General features: G+C 43.3%; 2 protein-coding genes across 2 annotated transcripts; both read right to left on the reverse strand.

Annotated features, from left to right (window-relative positions):
* Positions 1-589: 589 nt before the first annotated feature.
* On the reverse strand, positions 590-13,493 carry gapdhs (glyceraldehyde-3-phosphate dehydrogenase, spermatogenic). The gene is made up of 11 exons (XM_076280756.1): positions 13,441-13,493; positions 5,958-6,017; positions 3,859-3,955; positions 3,391-3,497; positions 2,958-3,048; positions 2,447-2,565; positions 2,182-2,263; positions 1,781-1,932; positions 1,392-1,554; positions 1,189-1,286; positions 590-1,072 (listed from the first exon to the last, which is right to left on the reverse strand). The coding sequence occupies exons 2-11, from the start codon at positions 5,984-5,986 to the stop codon at positions 1,003-1,005; spliced, it is 1,008 nt and encodes a 335-aa protein (XP_076136871.1). The 5' UTR covers positions 5,987-6,017; positions 13,441-13,493; the 3' UTR covers positions 590-1,002.
* Positions 13,494-14,487: 994 nt separating this feature from the next.
* Positions 14,488-24,792, reverse strand: LOC143119326 (potassium-transporting ATPase alpha chain 1). The gene is made up of 22 exons (XM_076280757.1): positions 24,698-24,792; positions 24,473-24,532; positions 23,836-24,039; positions 23,545-23,658; positions 23,299-23,433; positions 22,931-23,048; positions 22,432-22,700; positions 20,623-20,821; positions 20,149-20,258; positions 19,902-20,036; positions 19,464-19,656; positions 18,665-18,840; positions 18,407-18,543; positions 17,887-18,037; positions 17,244-17,412; positions 16,852-17,006; positions 16,370-16,493; positions 16,101-16,246; positions 15,739-15,872; positions 15,333-15,434; positions 15,131-15,222; positions 14,488-15,014 (listed from the first exon to the last, which is right to left on the reverse strand). The coding sequence occupies exons 1-22, from the start codon at positions 24,770-24,772 to the stop codon at positions 14,986-14,988; spliced, it is 3,027 nt and encodes a 1,008-aa protein (XP_076136872.1). The 5' UTR covers positions 24,773-24,792; the 3' UTR covers positions 14,488-14,985.
* Between the last annotated feature and the right edge of the window lie 789 nt (positions 24,793-25,581).

Raw genomic sequence — 25,581 nt, forward strand, 5'->3', positions numbered from 1 at the left:
GCACATAGAGCTCACAATATCATATCCAAAAAAGGATTGGCCAACCTCATCAGCTGTCTCTAATGTGTCACTATAATCCAACTTTTAGACCGTTATAGTCCTCCATACGTGTTCTTTTTTTTTTTAAGCAAACGCCCGAGACAAGTGTAGCTACAACATAAACAAAGCGAAACTCATGGCTGACGTAGGCTTCTTGAGCGGTCACTGATTGAGACACAGAAAGTTCTCAAGAACACTACTAGGTCTTTAAACATTTACCATCACACACATTAATTCATCGGACCTAATATTTGTAGTTGCCTTAAAAAAGGAAAAGCAAAGGTGATAGTCCCCCCCCCCCCTCCTATTTTTTTTTTCTCATCGGATCAGCATCGATCTCAAATATGACATTTCTAAAATCAAATTGACGGAAATCCGTCCTACGACGGAGAACTTTAATCCTTGAGTAGTAGTGAAAGCTTGAAAAGACACAATGTCATTTAAGACCTTTGTATTAGTAATAAACATTTACTGGCACTTCATTTTCAACTGTATGATTCATTTGATCACATTAAATGACAAGCACATAAAAGGACAAAGAGCAAGTATATTTTGTATTTTTAAAACATTTTTATTTCAGATTTCCTCTTTAATCACGTTACAGGTTGACCATCATCGTTTCTTTTTAACCGTTAAATCTCAAACAACAATATAACATGGCAACACCCAGAATGGAAACATCTACAGCAACAATGCTCGCGGGGGCGACACAGACACAAATACTGCCAATTCAAAAGTTCCGCCTCCAAGTGGGACTTATTTGTAAAAGGAACAAACTAAGATTCACACACAGACTGCTACAGAGACTAAAAACGCCTTGTAGAGTTTTCGGAGGAGAGGAAAAGGGAGTGCTAGAGTGGGGGCACTATGGCTTGAACTATGAGGTGAGTGCATGTAGAAGGAGGAACGGTGGTCCCATTGTCGCCTCTTCTCTAAGGTGGAGGTGGGGAGTCAGGCAGAAGCTTACTCCTTGGTGTGCATGTACAAGAGCAGGTCAGCGACACGGTTGCTGTAGCCATACTCATTGTCATACCTGAAACAGAGCCACAGATTGCAGATTGAGTTAAAAAAAAAAACAGCAGGGATTTTTAACTGACTTTCTTGTGATCATGGTATCAAAAAAGATGAATTAAGTGCATGGTGACTCACCAGGAGATGAGTTTGACAAAGTTGTCATTCAGGGAAATTCCAGCACCAGCATCAAAGATGGAGGAGTGGGTGTCACCGACAAAGTCAGAGGAGACAACCTATGAGGCACAAACGCACAGACACAAGCACATAACTATTACACTAGGGTCCATGTGACACTCAAAACCACATCCAAACACTCCTAAAACTTTTTCCTAACTTACGGAGTCCTCTGTGTATCCCAGGATTCCCTTCATGGGCCCGTGTGCGGCCTTCTTCACAGACTCTTTGATGTCAGCGTAGCTGGCGGGCCGTGACAGACGGCAGGTGAGGTCAACCACGGACACGTCGGCCACTGGCACACGGAAGGCCATGCCAGTCAGTTTGCTGCAGAGCGAAGGGAAGAGGAAGCATTTAGTTTCAGTGTCCTCAAGTCTATAAGCCCATTTTGTTTTTAGGGATGTCAAAAATCAATGATACATGCATACATACAATGCATTCATATAATTATCATGTTATAACAGCTCTACCACAGTCCACAATGGGACAGAAACGAGATGGAAGAAATAGCTCAGGAAATTAGAAGGTGTTTATTGGGTGGCCACATACTGACCCGTTGAGCTCAGGGATGACTTTGCCAACAGCCTTGGCAGCTCCGGTGGAGGCAGGAATGATGTTCTGGTGAGCACCACGGCCATCGCGCCAGGCCTTAGCAGAGGGGCCATCCACGGTCTTCTGGGTGGCGGTGTAGGCATGGACTGTGGTCTGACAAAGAGCAAGAGAAAAAACAAACGACAGCAGTTAAAACTAGCAAAAACACCTGTCCTGGACAACAAACACATTCTACGTAGTTGTGTAATTCACATACTTTTGTGTAATCCACATACTGTACTTTTGTGACAACAAAGATGCTAAATGTTGGTAGGTACACACATCCTCCAAAAGATTCACGCATATCCACAAAATATGATCAGAGATGCACACAGACAGACACGCACACCGACTATCTCTTACCATGAGGGCCTCCTCAATGCCGAAGTTGTCATGAATGACCTTGGCCAGAGGTGCTAGACAGTTGGTGGTGCAGGATGCGTTGCTGTGGATGAAACCAAATTATAGCACATATTATTAATCTGTGGAGCTATAGCCCCTCTAAAAACCTACATATCATCTTCCGACAGGCTGAGAGGTATTACAGTAGGTAAATAAACAAGTGATACACGTAAGTCATAAACACTTATTCGCATTGGGACACAAAGGGAAATGGCTATGTGCTAACCTGACGATGGTCATGCTGGATGGGTCATATTTGTCCTCGTTGACTCCCATCACGAACATGGGGGCATCGGGGGAGGGGGCGGACACAACCACACGCTTGGCTCCTCCCTGCAGGTGAGACTGTAGGGACAACAGAATACTATTCAGTTAAGCTGCGACCACATGGACGCACACAGCAGCACAATGCCTGCAGTATATAAACAATCTAAAACATCTCTACTAGATAGTTAAACAATCTAAAACATCTCTACTAGATACAGTCATGATGATAATCACATATTCGTAATATGAGTAAATCTATAGATACCTCTGTAATGCTTTATACAACTATATATTTTTACAACTTGCACTCATGAATGGCTGAAAACAAGAGACAAATGATGGTCTGTGTATGAGCTATCCTATGAAACACACTGGAATTGTAGTATTTAAGCTCAAAGTAAGCGAGGATTCTGTTTGCTAATTGTTATTTTAAGCTATAGCATTGGGTTCTGGAGGTGGGCTTAACTCACAGAGGCCTTCTCGATGCTGAGGAAGACACCAGTGGACTCCACGACGTACAGGGCACCAGCATTACCCCATGGGATCTCAGCTGGCTTCATACTGGATGGGAGAAGAAGATAGCAGAAGATCAGGTGCCATTGGTAAACAAGAGGACCCACTGAAGATTCATCAGAATCGGATTTTATTCACCAAGGACTACATCTTCACACACGCAAGGAATTGTTTAAGGCTGTTGGTGTTGCTGTAGCGATACAGTAAATAGACAATGACAACATATAAACAATGGATATATTATACATTGTCTATATATTGAGTGAGAACTGCAGGGTCTATCTGTTACACTGTTACCTGCACTCCCCCGTGCCAAATATTTTTTGCACATATACTAGAATACGAGGCCTTTATACAGTGAGCTGCAGGTGCACAGTCTAGGCTACTCACCATTGGAACACGGAGATTTCATGTCCATCGACAATCAGCTTGCCGCCATCGTGACTCACTTCGCCTTTGTAACGGCCGTGGGTGGAGTCATACTTGAACATGTAGACCTGTGAAACAAACGTAAAACAAACCAACAAATATGTGTCAAACATCCACTTTACTATAACATAGCACTGACAGATGCTAACCTCCAGGATAACTGCTTCATAATTGATATGTTTTTGTAAAAGGAGTAAAAAAAATATCATGTTGTGCACAGCGAGGTAATAAAACTGAACAGCACAACGTGTCAATCAAGTGTCTGGTGTTTGCCTGTAGAAGGGTGATGTATGAGTCTGGTGTTTGCTTGTAGAAGGGTGACAGGTGTGTGTTGTGGAGGGTCTGGCGTTGGTAGAAGGGTGATAGGTGTGGGTTGTGGAGGGTCTGGCGTTTGTAGAAGGGTGACGTGTGAGTGTGCTGCAGACTCACCATGTACTGCAGGTCGATGAAGGGGTCGTTGATGGCGGTGACTTTGATGCCCTTCTCCAGGCAGGCCCTCAGGACCAGGCGGCCGATACGGCCAAAGCTGCGCACAATCAAAGACAAAAACGACAGTTACTCACCGTTTCACCTTCAGAGGACCATGACCACAATAACAAGCTCGACAAAGTAGAGACTACAAAGTCTGAATTTTCTGGCACAGCATATGGCTGAGATCATTGTGTTCGCATCTCAGTATTTTTTGTCTCATTTTGTGTACAAGCCTATAACTGCTTAGTAATGTACAATTACTTATTTTCAATTAATCAATCATAATTTCATAATGATCATTTTTTTATCTGTAGTGCACTTTGTAATCTGATTTGCTTTGTGTTTCTTAGCCATCAACAGCTGCATGTAACCTCCCGTGGGGCTGCTGTTTACTGGACGTGGAATTTTCCAGTGGTTCCCCTGGGTATATAGGGGTGAGAACCAGAGGGGCGTAAGTGACATTTGAAAGAAATTGAGATCAAATATAAGCTCTTAATCAGCTCTTTCTACGGTCAAAAGGAGAAAATAATTTTGAAAGCAGTTCTAGAGTTATTAGTGAAAAACTAAAGGACTTAACACTGAACACAATTAACAAATTGGTGTTGTTTTGGCCCTCCTGTGATGAAGTTGGTGAAATGCCACTTATGCCCCTCTGGTTCCAAGCCCTACTGTGTGCACAGACACAAATGAGTGTGCAGGATAGACAATCAAATACACTACACAGCAGTCTTACAGAAACTCCGTATTAGTAATTAGTAAAGCCTTGCCTTACTTGAAGCTGTGGTGCAACTTGGCTAGAAAGCTGAAAATGCCCATGTTTAAACTAACCCTCAGTATAAACTCTAAACCTTCCTAAGATAAGTGATATAATAAGGGATAAGGGAGCTGTGGCAGCAGGACACCCATAACTGTATGTGATGTGAGACTACGCTATCAGCTAGGCTACACAGAATAAGAGTGCAAACTATCTATGTATGATAGAGGAATCTGTTAAATCTTTCAGTCATACCAATAGGATAGTGACACGAGCCCAGACACGCAAGTATAGTACATGTGTGTTAATCTAGTCCATATAGTCCATATGTGACTGACTCTACATGGGCATCAAGTTATGCAATTTCAGTCCTTAAGCACGTGCGCAACAGTTCATCTCTGTGTACGTGCAGGTTCCCCCCACCCACCACACACACACACACACACACACACACACACACACACTCTTCTGGTGGGCTTACTGCTCATCCCACTTGGTGTAATCTTGTTGTAATAATCACCCCGGAGGGACCTGCTCTCTGGCTCCTGCCATCTTGTTACCTCTCGCTGACACTGGTCTGCATGGGAGGGGGCAGTGCGGCATCGTTGCCATCCATTTTATCCACCTCAGGGCTGGACCTCACTACTCCTCTTGTGCAAGCAATCGGTAGTGTTTACTACAGTAAGGTAGTTCATTCAAATTTCTGGAAGGACAGTTGGTTGTAAAGCTACAGCTTCTGTTTTAGGCAGCATGTTCAGCAGGGTGTGTCTGTCCACTGAAGGGGCCAGTGTAGCTGAGAATTGATCTGAACACCTACGCATAAATATCTTAACTGCTGTAATTGATGCAATTGCGCACATGACGTTCACTTAGGGTCTATCTATATAGCCTGGTTAGCACGCAGACCTTCCCAATTGTAATTGAGAGTTGCGGCTTCCACACTTGTGCCCTTGAGTGAGGCACTTAACCCCGAGTTGCTCTGGAGACAGCGGCCTTTGTAATATGATTGGCATATGTAAAACGCTCATTTTAAATGCAGTTTTTTGGAGCTTCAATGGCCTCTTGGCCAGACGGACACGCAGAGCAAATCCCAATTTTCCCAAAGGTTCGCATGGGTATTCCCAGGCTACTATCTCTAATGAGTAAGAGTTCATCTATGAGTTTCCATTACATTTTTTCGACTTTCCCCAGTGCATGGCTCACTGTAACAAGAGATGTGGACCCCATGTTCCATGTGCACAGGTAAAAGCTATTAGGCTTTTAATCCTGTCGTGCGGTGCGTGTGCAGGAGGAGGCGGCTCACCCATTGATTCCAACGCAGAGATCTGACATGATGGTTTAGTGGGTCGTGGTTGTGGTGGCTCTGCAGGTGGAGAAGAGGAGGAAAGAGGCAATGATTCAACTGTTCACCATAATGATCAGTTTTACACTGAGAGAGGAGGTCACCTCAGATTGGTTTCAGGGTCAGTTTACAAAGACAACCAACACGGACAGGGAGTGCCGCCCACAGACTGGGACACCGCACACTGTTGTTGTCTGTACTCAGGTTTGTGTTGAGAATAACAACCGCTGTTGTGGATCTATGCAATACTGAGCACAATACTATTCAGTTGCACTGAAAAGTATTCAACATTATCACACACACACACACACACACACACACACACAATAAATATATATATATAAATAAATAAATATTAGTAAAAAAAACATTTACATACCAATCTTAAATATTATCAGGCTACTAAGAATGATGGATTCAGCCATTACTGAACAGTGCTGTAATCTCAACATTATCTGTGTTTTCACACTAAACTGGAATTTGGTAAGACTAAACCTAAACATTGGCATAAAGTCCAAATACAGTTGCCCACCCCCTTTTCTGAGTGGAAGTTTAAGAGGCGTGTCGCTGGCAGCACAGCCCATGGTTTCAGGAGCTTCGATTGTTCTGAAGGGACCTGTTTAGAATGCTGTACAGGGAGGTCCAAGACCGAGGGAACCCATGCCAAGCCTCCTTTGTGCACTTGGCAGGAGCTCAAAAGCCCATTGTGAGCCATCCAGAGGAATGGAACAGCTAGCAAAGAACAGCACACAGACACGCAGCCTGTTGGAACCTGCTTGAAAAAACACTCCCGTCCATACGTCTGTATGCTCCAGACAACCGCCCAAACTTTTCTATAAGCTGTGCTGCTGGGGTCTTGGTTCTCCTCTAGTCCCTGGAATTGTACACAAAACTCAGATTTGGTGTTCAGGTGTTTATTGGGGAGGGGGGTTGGTGTTCAGGTGTTTATTAGGGAGGGGGGTTGGTGGTGGTGGCTGAGGGTAGTGTGCAGGAGGCATATAAGATTTTGCAGACTATGCAATGAAATAAATGGAAGGAAAGCAAGACCGCGCAAGCAAGGTCACCCTGATGGCCTTGACTGAAGTTATGCGCTACATGCAGAAACATGGTTTGCGTGTAGGCGGAAGACTACAGATAGAGAAAGGATATGTGGCTAAGCAATCAGCAAGCTAAACGGAAAGATTTGAACCCAAATATTTAACTTCAGTGCCCTTATAAGGAGGTGCCAATAGATGGGGAAGAGCAGAGGAAGGGGGAGGAACCTATGGGAGGAACCTAGGCAAGGACACAGGAAGCAAAGGTCCTCATGTTTGCGAAAGAGATAGAAAAAGCTTTCTTTTGGACTATTCTGTGCTAAGAACTGGAACATACAGAATCTGATTTAGCGTGAAAAAATTCTAACAGGATGACCCTGCAATATGTTTAGCACAATCTCTCAAAAAACACGATCATGGCCCCAGCTGTGGCGCAACTGGCTGGGGCACCTGCACTGTATGCCGGCGACCCGGGTTCGATTCCCGCCCCGTGGTCCTTTCCGGATCCCACCCCGACTCTCTCTTCCACTCGCTTCCTGTCATTCTCTACTGTCCTGTCACATTAAAGGCATAAAAAGCCCAAAAATATACTCAAAAAAAAAAACACAATCATTAGCAATTACAGCGTAGTGTAATGTTGAGAAAATCAACAGGCCTACAGTGGCACAACGTCTTGCAAGAGATGTTACAAAAAACACTGCTTGGGGTTCTTGATTTAACTCTTTGCATAACTGTTACTAGAACATGATGAAGTCGGATGAACCACAAGGGTTGAATGATTCAAATGGACACCACAGGAATTTTGACCCAATGTGTAACATGCAATTGATGAAGCGTTTGCCTCAATCACACCTATATGATTTTAAATTAACAGTATGCAGTGTGATTTAAGAAAACTCTTGAATACTGGGGACTAAGAGTGACCTTTAAGTGAACTCTTCAACAATCTGGGGACATCATATCAGCATATTGCTTTTGCACCAGTCCATTAGCATAGCAAGTTAATGTTATCTTTGAACTTAATTGATTTGTCTCGACATTTGCTGGTTTTTGGATATGTGTGCAGGGTGGACTGAGGTCCAATCGAACTGTCTGAAAGGGTCCTTTAAAATCAATCCCAGTTTCCCCATCAACCCATGACACAGGCAGGCCAAAAGTCAGTTCATTTCACTTTGGCATATTCTGAGCTTTTTCCATTTTACTGTCGTACCAAAACCTCAATGTAAAACACTTACAAAACCAAAAATCTCTCTCATCAGTGCCCACGGCAACTCACTTCACCATCCGACACATTTGCCATGTTAACACAGCATGCACTCATGTGGAGGCCAAGTGTAGCTTTGTTCTTATCTTATCAAACCCTCGGGCCAAATCGATCTCCACTTGTGTCCACTTCACACAACCAGCTGCCATCTACCACTGACTGAGGAACACAGCTACCAGTCACCTTTACCCAATTTACACACCCTGTTCCAAGGACAGGCGAGCGATCCATGCGCCGATGGAAAGAGCTCACGCAGCGTTTGCACCGAGGTGACCACCACCCTCAGGCTCCGGGTCCCCCAGACCAATCGAACGCTAACACTTCAGCCACCATTCTCTTAATGGCTTTTCTATCCGATTAGCAGTCTAGCACCCAGAACTGCGGCCTGGTACCACCCTCCCTCTACCCCCAAACAGGACAGCACCTCAGGAGCTAAATCAGGACCTCACATGACAACCCCTGCACCATGACACTGCAAAATGTTTGCAATGGGAGACAAGGCAATCCATGACACACAAGAATCAGGATGCAGGATCTGTATGACAGAGCCTTCTGGAGTCCCCTCAGGAGATGTAATGTCTTCTCCATACACCAAAGGACTGCCAAAGAGGCAAAGAAATACAGCAGCAGCACTTGTGTGGAACCAAACTGAGCTTTACAAAGGACACAAAGGATTGCCCTTGCATCTGCCCGTGAGGAAGACATCCCCATCCATAATCTCCTAATCTGTGTTTGTGTGTATGTGTGTGTGTGTGGGGGGGGGGGGGTGAAGCTCCACAGCACTGTGAGGCACCTAACCCATCTGGATAATCCTAATCTCACTAGTAACGATTGCAAGGTCTTTTTAAAGAGCCCAAGTATCCTGAGCTGAGCGCCCTAGATGAACTTGGCTCAAAGACTCTAGCTCACAGTTGGCACGATGTCCAACCAAGAGGCATCTGCGATTCCCTATCTTTGGACAGGTGTATCTATGAGCAATGTAGGACTGCAAGGTTTTGGGAGTAATCAGAAATCTCCATTTGTCTTCACTTGCAGAATAGCATTCCACTTTTATAATTAAGTAAGTATAAGTATACTCTTTTGATCCCATGAGGGAAATTCGGTCTCTGCATTTATCCCAATCCGTGAATTAGTGAAACATACTCTGCACACACAGTGAGACACACACTAAATCCCGACGCAGTGAGCTGCCTGCATCAACAGCGGTGCTCGGGGAGCAGTGAGGGGTTAGGTGCCTTGCTCAAGGGCACTTCAGCCGTGCCTACTGGTGGGGGTTCAAACCGGCAACTCTCCGGTTACAAGTCCGAAGCGCTAACCAGTAGGCCACGGCTGCCCGTGGTAATTATAGTAATTATACTATTAAATTCTGATATAATGTAGTATGCAAGTAAAGCTGAAATTCCCTTATTGTAATTGGCTATTTCAGAGAGACTAGATAGCGGTAGACTAGAACGGAAGTCTAAAAGTGAATAGTAGCATGTGCTGCTGAAAGAGTTCACACTCTAATAATTGAAGTTCATTCGCACTTCACAACTCTTTCTTTGGCATACAAAAGGCCTCCACTTTGTGAGTGCATCCCTTTGTTTGCATGTACGCAACAGTATTGAAACATAACACAGTCCCTTCTTGTTCTTTGCTCTGGTGAAAAATGCGGGCTGACCAGTGACATTCTTTGTTGTGGGCAGACCAACCAATCGGTACAGCACTGAAGTGCAAATCTGCATAATATTGGCAGTGACAGCCAAAGGATGGTGACTCCTATTAGGTGGACATGTGATGATCCCAAAACACAGTAGTCCACCTCTGTATCTCCAAATTCAAGCCATTCACTTCCCAACCCCCAACCCTCCAATCAAGTGCTAACCACGTGCTCCAGTGCACCACCACTTAACTGTCACCATGTGGTGTTTATTAACTGAAGTAGCAGCCTAATAACCATTTTGTTAACAATCATTCTTGTACAACTCCATACATTTTTCACTAAGTTTGATTTGATTTAGGCTATGTTGTTTCTGGAATACTTCCCTTGTTGCGTTATCAATTTGTCCACAGACTGCATTCACCTCTAAAACCATGCCACGCCTCACCCCCCCCCCCCACCCCCCCATATCAACCAGCCACACAAAAGCCTGCTGCAGCCCCAGCCCTGTTTTTGCTGCCGTCTCTCCCTCTGTGAAACAGGACGACAGAGAAATGGGGAGCCCGGATTAACTGGGTCAATCCCCCCAGGGCATCACAGATGCCTGCTGGACCAAAAACCGAACAATAGGACAAAAATAGTGCAACTTCATTTAATGCTTTCAGAGGGTGACGGTTGAATTTTGTCTCATTTATACTTAATGAATGATGTCGTAGGTGATGGCTGCAGTGGAAGAGTTTGTGTGTGTGGGTAGTGTGTGTGTGCGTGCGTGCGTGCGTGCGTGCGTGAGTGACTGTGTCCTTGCCAGTCACCACGCTACAGGATACCACGCATGTCTGCAGACTCAGAGGAGCGACGCCATTTTGAGGAAGTGCTGTGTCATGCAGAGCCTTTTATCAAAAAGGGTAATCCAAATAGGACAATCCAACCAACCAAACAAAATGCTGGACAGACAATTCCTCACAATAGAGAGAGAGGAAGGGTGTTAAATAGTTAAATACCAAAGAGAGAGAGAGAGAGAGAGAGAGAGAGAGACAGAGAGAGAGCGGTTGGGCAACCAACCACCTACCACTCTGACTCACTTTCACTTCCTACATTCCTCTTTGCAAGCACAAACCAGTACTTTTCCACACACGAGTGACAGTCTGGCGCCTGGGAAGGAGGAGGCCAGCCCAACCAAGGCCTCATGCTTAGCGCCTCTATTCATGGCGTACATCTACAGGTGCTGTCACAGCCACGCCCTAGCTTTAAGAGTTAGGTTTGTAACTACTGTTGTGGTCTAATTAGGATAATACTCTACTATAAACAGGATGCTGTGTTTAGTCTGTGAGGCATGGCAGGCCAGTACACTGTGTTTAGACAACTTGAGATATTTAGAGATAATTACTTCACAGAGCAATTCATAAAAAGACCAAAATCTGCCCTAATTTGTGAACATGGACAGGCAGTGGACAAAACTACTATATTTTGATATTTCCTTTCCTTACAGTTTATTCCAATCCGATGCAAACCACAATACAGATGTGATGTAACAGTACTATACCATGTTACTTACACATCAGTTGCATAGTATGCAATGGTGAGCATACTGCTATGGCAAATGTCATTGTATAAAACTACAAAGCAAAATAAGGCTACTACAGCAAATATGCCACATTCACTGACTATCAAAGGTAATGTCATATAACATTACAACATCTGAAATATAATCATTTCAGGCAACTACAAGGAGGAATAGGAAATGCATATTCATATTAATGTCCCAGCTGGTCTATAGGACGGTCTGACCGTGATGGTAAACCCAGGACACAGATGACTATGCCTGCTAACTGCTGAGCAGAGAGAGAGAGAGACAGCCAGGGAGGCGTGGCCTGTATCCTTCATATAATCTTCCTGCAGTGCACACTGCTATGTCACACTGCAGGTAACTGACACCTAGCAAGGGACAGTGGCCAGTTTGGGCTCTACAAGAATAAACACCAACAAGAAAAATAAAGGTATCTCAAAAAGGAGATAATTTGGTCTCTTTTTGATGCCCATTTTACATAAATGTGTTACAGATTTCCTAACAGGCCTCAGCGTGTGCCTACCAGTCTAAAAGCTTTACATCAATAAGCATTACACATTTTAAAAAAGTGGATTCTGCATCAATGATTGTCCAATATGATCTGCCTTCAGCCCAAATCAGCTTTCCGGAGAGCTAGAGCTGATAGCATGACGTAAATGTGACAACTCAGAAACTACAGGAAGAGGGCGGAACACTGTCAGATCGCGAATAGGAAGGAATGAATGAGTAATTATGCTACTTAAAATCATAGACTGTATAAACGCATGAGCAACGCAATCGAGTCAAATCGAACATTAACGTAAAGAGAAAAAAGAACAGGGAATCTGCTTCAAAGCATGCGCATCCGTGTAGGCTACATGATGCTGAGCACGTAGACAAAGGGCTCCCGGCCGGCTAACAGCTTCCCATAGCCGAGCAATAAGTGGCTTAAAATATTTCGGAAAAATATCAATAACTGCTCATTTCAGAGAGAGGACATGAATAGCTTTGGGCGAGTTGTTTACAACGTTAACGTTATCACAATGCAGCATCTTTTCTGGCCTAGCAACACTGACCTTGACCTTCATCAAAGACAGAATGCCCGATGATGGATACATTTCCATCTTTTCAGTACTGAAGCCTGTGCCATTTACTTGTTGCGTTATTGTAGTACAGCAATCATGTTAGTTTAGCAACGCTCAATTTAATAGTGAATCAAGATGAATTGAATCGATAACACTAGGCCTATTTTATGATACATTGTGGATATTGGCAAACAAAACGACATTCATTGGTACAAGCTAATACGGCATATACCCTAAGATACTTGGACCTCGTACTTGTTGATCCTCCGGCATTTCCAGGCAATTTCAGAATTATTTCGAGGTGCGCCTGGCACCTACCGAATTTGCTAACTTGTAGCATTTCCATTCATTCATCCATTCATTTTTTTTCGTCTTCACACTATTATTTAGTTTGTATATCATGCATTTCAATATTAGTATTCAGTAATACGCATACATACTCTTATATTAATACTATTCTTTATCATTTCACACTGCGTTGCGTCACGAGATACCATTCTTCCGCAAAATGTTGCTAGCTTTCACCATTTAAACTCGGATGGTATCAAGTTACACGTGTCCCATGCCATCCGTTGAATTAACACCCAAATAATAAGTGTAAAATATAACGCAACATTTCAAAGAGTCTGACCTACCTACCTAACCGAGGTAATTGGTGGTTAGAGAACAAGTTAAAGTCAATCCCTTAGATTACATAACATCTTTACTGCGACAAGGCCAACCGAGGGGCGCATCCTTTCCCATTGTATTCGTTCACATCCGTCTTACTGCGGAATGAACCAAGCTTATAGTTATTCGTTTTTAATAGCCTACAGTTTTGAAACAATATTGACCAGACATAAATTAAATACTGTTCAAACGATTTATTCCACTTACCTCCAACAAGATGCTGCAGTGTGCTCTGCTTTCAAGCAACGCCTCTCGTTTTTATACCAGACACGTGCACCCGCTCAGTCTCCCTGGAAACGTGACGTCACGTTCTCCGCCAGGGAACGATTTTTACAAGAGCCGACGAGGAACGAGTGGACGGTCACGGCTGCCATGGAAACTCTAGATGGATGATGGGCAGATCTGGATGCTATAGTAGGCTATAGGACACTAGACACAACTGTGCTGGCACACCGTGTACCGTGTAGGAGCGTTTCTTCATAGGCTCTATAGCTATGGCATAGGCTAAGCTATGCAGCAATGATAGTGTGCTCGTGATGTCCGCAGCTGTTTTAGAAGTCATTCATCCATGTGTATAATGAAATAGATGACTAATGTTGTTACAGAATTATATGGCCAAAATAATTAGTCTATTCATATATTTAGTCAATTAATTGAATTGCCTATGAATTTAACATGCTGAAGCACGTGACATGACGTCTCACACCAGCGCATTCTGAATCTGAAGTGGACTACGTGAGCATTTGTGCGTAGCCCAGGCCTAGAATGACTAGAAACCATTTTGCCTTAGGACGGTGATGCTGAGTCGACATTACATTTACTTTCAGGCAGTCCCCTACAGACGCATTAAGGCAAGGGTAATTTGACCGACGAGACGGAATATTTGGTTTAAAATTAAACAAGACAAAAAAAAATGATAGTCAGAGGAAATAGAATTCTATTTAACATTAAGGGTATATCCGATGGTGTTAATCATAATACGTTAGCAACCCAATCATTTGACATTGTGTCTGAGGCAAACTCGAAAAGTGATCTGTCCGAGTCCATTTGCATCAACCCTGGCACCAGAGCCGTTGGCTATGCCCCCTTGTGGACAATTACGGTATGGTTTTTAGAAGATCTCCCCAGGAACAGAAATGTAGGCCCTAACCTAGGCTTGCTTGCAACAACATTTTTGATATAACAATATTCACAACATTAGCCGAACTTAGGCCTACTCAGGCCTAATTTATTTGTAAAAATGTAGTTGTTATTTTAGGCCAGTCAATTTGTCACATTCAGCTGTCACTGTATATTTAACAGGTTACAGAGATCTTTCAAACAATGAGCAATCACACACATACACATCTTACACATCTGTCAGATTTTCTAAAACATGCCTTACATATGCAAAGTCTAAAGATTAAAACAGGCGCCTTACAAATGATTTCAAACAATACAGTGATAACCACACTCTCAATTATGATAACAATTTTGAATTTGAGTAAAGTCTTGAAAGAAAGAGAACAGGCCATCACCATATTTGACCTGGGCCTATTAGCTACAATGAAGATAGTGCTTCTCCCCCTGATTGGCCTATACTTTTACAATATCATGCTTTACTTACTGAATTTCAGTTCTTATACTGACACTTTCAGGCTTTCAAAAACCTTAACAATATTTTTCATTTGGGTTGAATATTTGAATATAATAATAACAATAATAATAATAATAATTGTTTAGTTTAGCAATATTTAGATAAACAGTTTTCTTTCAGTAATACAACTCCTGGTCCCACCAGCCTGTGAAGAAGAAGAAGGAGATTAGTTCATTTCATGCCATTATTTCGGTGGCCTTGCCTCAACATAAAGACCTGTTATACATTTGTTGCTCTATGACAAAACATAAATAAACTCACTTCCTGGATGTCTCCTGACTCCAAGTTTCCTGATCTCATCATACACAAAGATTAAGATTCCGTAGGGTACTGGCACAAACCACCACTGCACTCTGATGGAAGACGGGGGGAGAGAGAGAAACAGTCATGCAGTAAGTGTGTTCAGACATATTGATTATTAATACAAAGGAAAAGGAATGTTACACTACTGGAGGGATCTTACCGAATGGGCATGAAGTTGAATATGTTTGGCATGCCAGGGCAGTAGCAGAGCAGGTTACCAAGACACAGTTGGAAGACAATAGCGGACACCAGGACCTTGTTTCTGTGACCCAAAACAGCACTCATGTCAATAAATATACATCTCCACACACCACCACTATAGTCCATCTCCACACACCACCACTATAGTCAGTAACCTAATTATCATAGCATGCCTTGTGCAGAAAAAAAGGAGACTACGACATAGTGAATATCTGAAATGTATTGAGGCATTTAGAATGTTGTTAAATATGAATTTACTCTTGAGACTGAAATAATGGGATTGTGCTGTCTCAATAGCGCAGTGCAAAACAAAAACCCTAAAGACCCAGACCACCAACAGGTCAGTCATTGGTCTGCCTACTGACCTAAAGAAGCCTTGCTGGAAGACAGACAGACGGCGAGTTTTTCTGATCAGGACATCAGAAATCTGGCAGATCTCAATACTGACAAAGAAGACAGTGTAGCAGGTGTACTCCTGGTACAGACGTTGGCTGAAGGTCTGTAAGAGAGGTGTTTCTTTTTAGTGTAGCCTAGTAGCCTATAAGGTGCCATCTCATATTTTGTTACAAGGAATGCTCAGCATGTTCATAGAGCTTTATGAGGATATATACAGTATACAAATACAACTGTAGTTCGTTAGAATAATACAGTGTGTGTGTGTGTCAGAGGGAGGAGAGAGAGGGAGAGAGAGAGAGCACATTTTGCCTACTCTCCAATTCCTCCTCACCCATTCCTGGCCATAACTGTCCTGCAGGTCTTGTAGATGGACATCTTCCCATTGTGCCCTGAGACCCACACACAGCAACGGGTACCAGCCCTCCTGGGCCATAGCGCTGAAGTAATCAGTGAAGCCAGCATAAGACTGGATCGCTCCTGAACATTGGGAAGAAGCAATCCAAGGTCAGGGAAGGGTTTTCTGTAGTTGCATATTATGTGAGATATCATCTGGCAATAATGTAGGCATTTTAATGCAGCCAGACATGCATTCATACGGACCAATCTGGAAATATGAGTAGACAGCCAAAGCTTCGTTCACAAGCCGATCCCTGCGGGGGTTCCTTGGTTTGAGATGCATGATGTCACTCTCTGCTTTCTCATAGGCCAGAGATACCGAGGGGAACTTCAGGAGCGAGAGAATGAGAATACACAAAAGTTAGAGATGCATCAAAATCAAAGTTTGAGAACAGCCATAGCGACCATATTTATTCTTGTCAAAAGTATCCAATCAGCCAATCACAATAACAATGCATCTGCATGTTTATATTTGCACCTATGCTTGCAGACTGTGAAGTGAACTTCAAGAGTGTGGTGCTTCCAGTTCAGAGGAGTAGGCTTGGAAGCATCCTTATCTATGCCTGAACTGCACTGGATGTAAGTTTAGTGTATTTTAAATAGTTATATATGTATAATAGTGTTTCGTGTAGACTATTTGTCTCTTCAACACATAGACAGCATGTTGAAGGTCAAAGGATGCTCACAATGTCAGTGGCCAGCTCAATGAAGAGGATGGTGATGCAGCCGAGGGGGAGAGGGACGCTGACGGTGATGTAAATCAGGTAGGGGGTCAGCTCTGGAATATTCTTGGTCAGAGTGTAAGCAATAGACTTCTTCAGGTTGTCAAAAATAAGGCGACCTGTAGACCAGAGGGTTTGTATGTTACTGTGTGACACACTTTGTAGACAGAAGGGCTTGGCTCTCCCTATGGCCAAGTCATTTTGAGGACCCTTTTAGACAGTATATCGGTACAATCTATATCTTATCATTTTCAGTTGCATTTTTAGGATGTTTGACCAATGCAAGCCATCAGTCAGCTTGGTGTGATGCTGCCTCTCCAGTGCGTTGTTAAAGCCAGACACTGGCCCGTACTCACCTTGCTCCACCCCTGTCACAATAGAGGCAAAGTTGTCATCCAGCAAGATCATGTCGGCAGCATTCTTGGCAGCATCAGAGCCAGAGATGCCCATGGCAATGCCAATGTCAGCCTTTTTCAGGGCGGGCGAGTCGTTCACTCCGTCCCCTGTCACAGCCACAATAGAGCCCTAAATGAGGAGAACAGTCAAGTCAAATCAAGTCAATGCTTTATTGCCAACATGATGGAACATTGTCTGGACAAAATCAGATAGTCTCAATATAACCGTATTGCAACAACAACAACAACTCATAGCAGAGCAGAATAAGTAATAAGCTCATCTTTAGCATAGAAAAAATAGAAGGCCAGTGTCCTAAATGCAGTGAAATGTCTTTTAGATTGGGGCTGCACAATTAACGATTTTAAATTGAAATCCCAATTTGAACTAATGCAATCATCTAAATCAAAGGCTGCAATCTGGTCAGGATCATGATTTTTTTATATTCACTTCATCCTCCGTATGTGCCAGTGAAGCTCAGCCAACAGGAGTGATGTTTTGGAGTGCAACATTTGGATTATTGAACTGAAGCTGGCCTTCGACTGGCCAGTGGGCAGGGTGGGTCAGAGGGGTCTTTTCCCACCCAATGGGTAAGTGAGTACTCACCAGGCGCTGGCAGCTCTCCACTATGATGAGCTTCTGCTGGGGGGAGGTGCGGGCAAAGACCATCTCTGGATGGTTCTTCAGGATCTCGTCCAACTCTTCACTGCTCATGTCCTTTAACTGACCACCATTGACCACACAGGCACGGGCATCTCTATTGGCGTTGGGTTAGAATTACATTCTTGTTTTTTATTTTATTCGTTGTTAATGTTACACAGTGATTCTATAAATGTTTCTGATGGACTGTGAATTAATATTTTAATGCACATTTGTGAAATATGAATGGGTGTCTAGTAGTAAACTGTTACAACATTTTAAGTTGTTTGTTTTTCTCATAGATGTATTGATCCTGCACACATTTTATTAGTTGAAGCTACCCCATAGAGAAACTGCCTTTGGATCAAAATGGTAGTTCAATACTGTGTTGCTGTGTAGCTGGAGGACTGGATATTAGAATTGGAATCGAATGTGATGTAAGATGTTAGTGTTGGTGAACGTTGGTGAAAATGAACATGGTACCCACCTCTTATTGACCTGCTCCACAGGGATTCTCAGTCTGGCGGCAATGTCCTCCACTGTCTCACTTCCCTCGGAAATAATGCCAACGTTTGCTGCGATGGCCTTTGCAGTAATTGGATGGTCTCCTGTCACCATGATTACCTAGGAGGTTTGTAAAGGGTGATAGGAGAAAAGGGCATGATATACTGTACATAACCGTCACAAGTCTGGTGGGCACAGACTATTTTCCCAACTCGGTGCTGTTAATGGAAGTCCTCGTTACCCGAATCCCAGCCGTACGGCACTTCATGACGGCGTCGGGCACAGTGGCACGGGGCGGGTCAATCATGGAGATCAGACCAGCGAAGCAGAGGCCACCGGTGGGGAAGTTCATCTCGTCGGGGTCAAAGCTGAAGCCACGGGGGAACTCCTTCTCGTTCAGGTACAGGTGACAGAAGCCTGTTGGGGGGAAACAAATGTTTTTAAAGAGCTCACAGGAGCATTGAACAAGATGTGCTGCTCCCTAAATGAGAAGAAACTGTGCAGCATCATCTGTGCAGTATCATCTGAACTACATTTCACTTTGAGCTGATATAACTCTACTCACACTGGGCTCACACTTGGGCACTTGTGTCTAATACTCCTTCAGTCATTATGATTAGTATTAATGGATCTGATCAACTCTACTTGACCATATAGCAACATGATGTCAAACAAACTGTCAGCTCTCTGTTTGTACTTAATCCACATATTACTATATGTGGATTAAGTACAAACTACTACTACTACATGTTTCGTCTCAATAATTGCTATCCTATCATTTGTGTGGGTTATAGAAAATTATACCCCTAAGGCATCTTACCCCACACTCTCTCCCTAAGGCATCTTACCCAACACTCTCTCCCTAAGGCATCTTACCCAACACTGTCTCCCTAAGGCCCTAATGCATCTTACCCAACACTCTCTCCCTAAGGCATCTTACCCAACACTCTCTCTCTAAGGCCCTAATGCATCTTACCCAGCACTCTCTCCCTAATGCATCTTACCCAGCACTCTCTCCCTAAGGCCCTAAGGCATCTTACCCAGCACTCTCTCGCCCAGGCCCCCCAGATCCATGTAGGCCGTCTGGAAGGCCTCCTTCCACTGGTCATCCAGGGGGAGCTCCTGACCCTTAATCAAAATGGTGGAGCAGCGCTCGAGGATTCTCTCTGGGGCTCCCTTCATCACCAGCAAGTAGCGCAAGTCAAGTGGGTCATCCAGCTCATGCATTGACAGCTGTGTGCCACAAGGGGGAAACAGAGGTTGAGAGAGAGTTTTTATGAGTGAGAGAGAGTTTTTATGAGTGCTCTCAATGAGGGATTTTGGTGGTTTGATATGAAGCGTAGTTGGTTTAAAACTATGTTGATGCAAATAACAAGTTAATTGAAATATGAAGTGACAATTTATGAACATTTTGAAAAACAACATATAATGTATGACGTGGTTTTATTGAAGTGTAAGACTATAATATTCAAGATTACCTGAAATTTGTTTGTAGAGTTAAATGGCACCTCACAGACCTTCTTGAACCTAGCCCTGTAGTCCATTACATTGCCTACAGTCAGTTCCGTAAACTTCAGTAGGGCTGTTTCTGAGGCATCACCCACAACAAATCTCTATAGGAGTAGAATTGACGGACCAAGTGTTAATCATTCCCGCATTATGCATCTGTGTGTGTGTGTGTGTGTTAGAGTGTATGTGTTGAAGAAGTGATCTGTGTATCATCACCCTAGGTACAGGGACAGTTTCTTGGTTGGGTTTGAAGGTGGCTCGGTTGCAAAGGCCAGCTACTCTTGCTAGGGCCCTCCATGTCTCTGATGACTGGTCGAAGCTTTGGCCTACGTAAAAGGCAAACAAAGTCTCAGTTAACTTCCTCATAACATGATTTACGTATCAGATAAATCTTCTGTCACGTTTTTTACAGTGTTTGGATTGCGTGACAGAGCCTTGGCGACATTTCCTAAATTGTATGGCAATTGCTGTTCCTGGTTTAACTCTTGGCAACACTTCATAAATGTTATGGCAATTGCACTTACCTTATTTAGATAGTAGACAAAATGTACTAGGGAGAATCTCACGAATCTAGACTCATTAGTAACTTAACTTAAAAGTTATTAAATGTGAATAACATTAATAGCAAGCCAAAAAAAATAAAATGGTTAAAATTGACCAAAAAAGCATCAGTTGGTCTCTACACCTCACCTGATTGGTCCTCTGTTGTATCGGCAGCATGAATCATATTGTCAAACCACAGATGGGCCACTGTCATCCTGTTCTGGGTCAGCGTGCCAGTCTTATCGGAGCAGATGACTGAGGTGGAGCCCAGGGTCTCTACAGCCTCTAGGTTCTTCACCACACAGTTCTTCCTGGCCAGACGCTTGGCCGTGAGAGATAGACACACCTGGTGGCAGAATGGGGATATATTGACTGATGGGGTGCCTATCATCACGGAGGAACCAGGTGATAAGGATATTAAAAACTCTTCTATAATTTGTTTGACGGTTGCATATGTTGAGTGTTTTAGTCGGACTCAAATGTATAGACTTTTACTTGACTTTTACTCTGTAGATTCACTACCCTGGAAATCCAGAGTTCTCAAGAAAGCACAATTTGATTTGTCTCTGTGAGACGCTCTGGCAATGAGTAATGATGAGGCGAGCTAAACAGACGACGACAGAGCTGCAACGAATCAGTCAGTAAATATTGGTTGTAGTGTTATCCAATTGCGTCGAAGTCCAGAATCAGTCAGTCAACATTGGTCGTAGTGTTATCCAATTGCGCGCATTGAGATTTGAGTGAGAGTTTGGCCATTTTCTAGCCTAGAAATCTAGACGCGCCCCTAGCGGCAGCGAATTACATTTGCTGCCAGGGCTAGTCTAGCAACTCTCCGTTGGCTTGTGAGCTCCAAAAATCTAAACTTAATCAGGCCAATGAAATCGTGTATAGAGTCGTTAGGTGGGCTTAACATAATGATTGATGGCAGAGTTGCAACGGTTTGGCTTGAATTCCCTGCTACTTGAAAACAAATAAGATGGATGTTGCTGCTGGCGAACAGTGTGACACGAGTTAAGCTTTTATTAAGTTGGCAAACGTTTGAACTAGCCAACTAGCTCCGCTGGTGGGAAACGCATGGGACTCATAGCGCTGCCGCTGTCCTATTGCGTGCAAAGGGAATTTGAAAGACAACTGATTATCCCGCCCCTCGGACTGAGCACTGCGAACGGTGAGTGTCCAGACCCTACATTTTAATGTGGGTCTGGCTCGTCAGGCTAGCCATTTTCATCATTCGTGGCCAGACCTTTAATCTTTCTAGCTTACCAGGGTCTGGATTTTCCAGGCTACAGGTTCACTGACGAGCGCTAATTAGCTTTAGGCAGTGACAGGCAGTGTGTCTCCTGTGCTTTCTATCACCAGGTTATAACAAGGTGATGAGGATATTAAATCAACTACCACCAAATCAATAAATATTATTTCTTTGACTGTTGTTGTGCTTTGACTGTTTCATGTTGTGCATGTGCAACTCAGTCAGACCCTTCACTTTGGACAAAAGCATCTGCTACTGCATGTACTATAAACATAAGACATAGACCCCAGTGTATAGACCAGGGGGCTCCAACCTTTTTTCCTCCGAGAGCTACTTTGACAAAAATGGACAGGGCCGAGAACTTTTATATTACTAGTAGCATGTCATGTATCCACATAGCTGATCTCCATCCAGAACCACTGAATAAGATTTGTATTCCTTTTTCAACTCATGTACCTTCTCTCTTTGTAGACTGTGAAATTGATTTATGAACATCTTCCTCAAACCTTTTGGAGAGCTACTTAGAAACAGGTGGGGAGCTAGTGGTAGCTTGCGAGCTACCTGTTGGAGACCCCTGATCTAGACTGTAGTATGTAGCAGTATGTAAGTGCAGCTCTAAAGGTTCTCTGGCAGGAGTAAATGAGCTTGGTCATCTGTAGCAAAATGCTACTGAATGAGATGCTAATTCTGTCAGTATGGGCACTTACAGTCACGGTAGCCAGAAGACCCTCCGGCACATAGGCTACCACAATGGCCATGAAGAAAATCATGGCCTCCAGGAAGGCGTACCCAATGAACATGGCCACCACAAAGAAAGTGAACCCGAAGAAGATAGCCAGGCCAGCAATGATGTCTACAAAGTGCTCGATCTCAATGGCAATAGGCGTCTTCTCATTTCCCACTCCTGAGGCCAAAGTGGCAATCCGCCCAATGATTGTCCTATCACCTGTGTTGATAATAATTCCAGTGGCAACTCCTGAGGAGAGACAGATGATAATAGAAAGGTCAAAACCAAGAAGGCTGGAGTTCTTTAATCAGTGCAGTGTTTGATGTCAAGTCAGGTAAACACTATGCTTGTGACAGTCACACAGCAGATATGCATCTGTGTGTGTTTGACCTCAAATGACCTCTCGTGTGTGTGTGTGTGTGTGTGTGTGTGTGTGTATAGGTACTTTCACAAGTGCTTTGAGTGCTGTTTTATCTAACCCTCTAGACAGGTGGTTGAGAAGAAGGCAATGTTTTTCGTCTCCAGGGGACTCTCGTGGGTGTACTCTGGAGTCTTGCTCTGTGGCTCCGACTCGCCGGTCAAAGAGGAGTTGTCCACCTGCACACGAAACAGAAAGAGGCACACCACAAGGTGCCATTTTCACAACCACACAACAACAACCTGCAGGCTTATGACAGCAGTTTCCCTTTGCTAAAGCTGTTGACAAGCCAAACAACAGTGAAATGGATTGAGTTCATGAAGCCTAAAAAAGGTATTTGGGTTGGTATTTGTTTGATGTTGTCATATTGCAAACCCATGCAAGAGTTACGAGTTCTACTTTTTAAAGTAGTTCCTTTTGGGGGCTCACCTTACAGCCCTGTGAAGTGATAATGCGGATATCAGCAGGGACTCGGTCACCACCTTTGATCTCCACCAGATCACCCACCACTAACATGTTGGCATTGATCTCATTTTTCTGACCATCTCGAATCACCACTGCTTGCTGGTAAGAAAATTAAAAAGTCTGTTAAAATGACTAATAGTTTTGAGTTTATTATTCAATTGTAAAAATGATGTTAATCGCTACAAAAAAATAGAAATGGATGAAGTCTACCTGTGGCACCAGATTTTTGAAGCTGGCGATGATGTTTGTACTTTTAAATTCCTGATAGTATCCAAAGCACCCTGTCACCACCACCACAGTAATCAGGGTGATGGCCAAATACAACTGCACAGGAAAAAAGAAAGACACAAATATTTGTCATACAACCAATTATGTCATACAACCCATTATGCAAACGAATCCTTGAAGCATTAAAGATGGTAAACAATTAATAGAACTTTTCATTAAATCACCAAAGTTGACCCCCCCCCCACACACACACACCCACACACACACACATACGTCGTCGTAGCAGGAGGGTTCGCCCTTGCCAAGCTCGATGCCGAAGGCGATGAAGCAGATGACAGCCGCCACCCACATCAGGCACTGCAGCCCTCCGGCCAGCTGCCGGGCGAACTTCACGTACTCCGGGGTGCCCTTCGGGGGCTTGAGCTCGTTGGGGCCGTCACGCTCCAAGACTTGCTGGGCGAAAGTGGTGGTGAGTCCCTGCATGACCACACACACAAAAATAAAGAAGAAATATCGACCAGAGGTGGAGGTCAAAGGGTCAAAGTAAGAGTGGAGAGTTCAGGAAAAAAAGAATCTGGCATAATGCGTTTGGATTGTTGCTGGTGTTATTAGAAAATGTAGGGAAATCTTTTGGGAGAGAAAACTTGATTCAGTGAACTCCTCTCAAAACGTTACATTTAGTCATTCAGCTGACACTTTTATCCAAAGCAACTAAGACAACAAGGGAACATAAGGTACAGTGTGAGTAGGATATGTTAGTGCAGCAATACGTATCACTTGCATGGAGACATGGATGTGCCATACAGTAGGTGCTACTGTGCCTGCAGGCGCCAGTGCATATGCCCAAATGCCGCTCAGTATGTCTGGAGCAGAAAAAAACAACCTTCTAATATTCAGATTTTGTGTTTACCTTGTTTACATCTGTGGTATACTTCATCTCTAGCTCCTCAATGGGGATTGCATGGTCATCCTTGTAAAGACAACGATTTAAAAAAGAGGGTCAAACAGCGATTATCCAATTAGAAACGGTCTTTTTTGAACATGAATTATTTGAACAGGTTAGAACTGTTAGGTGCTGTAACAGTACATTTCAGTAAATATGGAAGAATCTGTTGATCTATTCAGCGTCACCTACAATGTCCATTTCCTTTTTCATGCTCTCCATTTTCTCCTTCTTCTTGACCTTCTTCTTTTTGATTTTGACATCCATGTCTCCCCCCCTTTTGTCCATCTCGACAAACATATCATAAGAATCCTATGGGAAGACAAAAGCAACTTTCAAAATTAACTTTATACTGTATTGTACTGTTAAAACTGATAACTGTTTAGTAATGTTTGATATATAAATGTTTAAGGGACACAATGAAACAATGAAATGTAATTTATATGTTTTTTCCCCATGACTTTCTATGTTCTATGGTGGTATTGACTAATGAAGAACACAATGGACCCTAATTGAAATGATGGGTGAAGAGCAAAGCCACTCAGTGTATCATGCTTGAGCTTTTGTGTAGTTTGTACTTAAGTAGCATAAGTGTAGCAGAAGTGAACTGACACACTGATGTTATGTGCTGTTATGAGTATCTTGCTTGTGTTATTTAAAAAAATAGCAAATAGATTTTGCCTTCTTATTAAATTAGCTTTGGTTAGGCCTTAGACTTTGCCCACCATTTAAATGAGTAGTTAAATAGCCTTCATAACATAAAGGATTATTTACTGATATGTTTGGGCTTGCACTTCCAGTTAGGCAACTTGCTGAAATATTGATATATTTACTCTGGATCTAATATTTGGGATCTTTCAACTGGGTTAGAATTTAATTGAAAACTTACTCAAAACTCACTTAAGTCAAATAATTTGAGAGATTCTCACCTGTTTACTCATGATGCCTGTCTTTAAGTCACCATCCAAATCGATTGTTGTCCAAATGCCACTTTTCCTTCCCCCCGAAATCTTGAAACCTTTTTATATTCCCACACAATTGTCCAGAAATGGTTCCTAACGCCACAGAACAAGACT

This window comes from Alosa pseudoharengus, unplaced genomic scaffold, assembly GCF_046254945.1.
Source record: "Alosa pseudoharengus isolate Yale_2024_CS ecotype anadromous, Long Island Sound unplaced genomic scaffold, YU_APseudo_1.1 YU_APseudo_1.1_scf_12, whole genome shotgun sequence".
NCBI lineage: Eukaryota > Metazoa > Chordata > Actinopteri > Clupeiformes > Clupeidae > Alosa > Alosa pseudoharengus.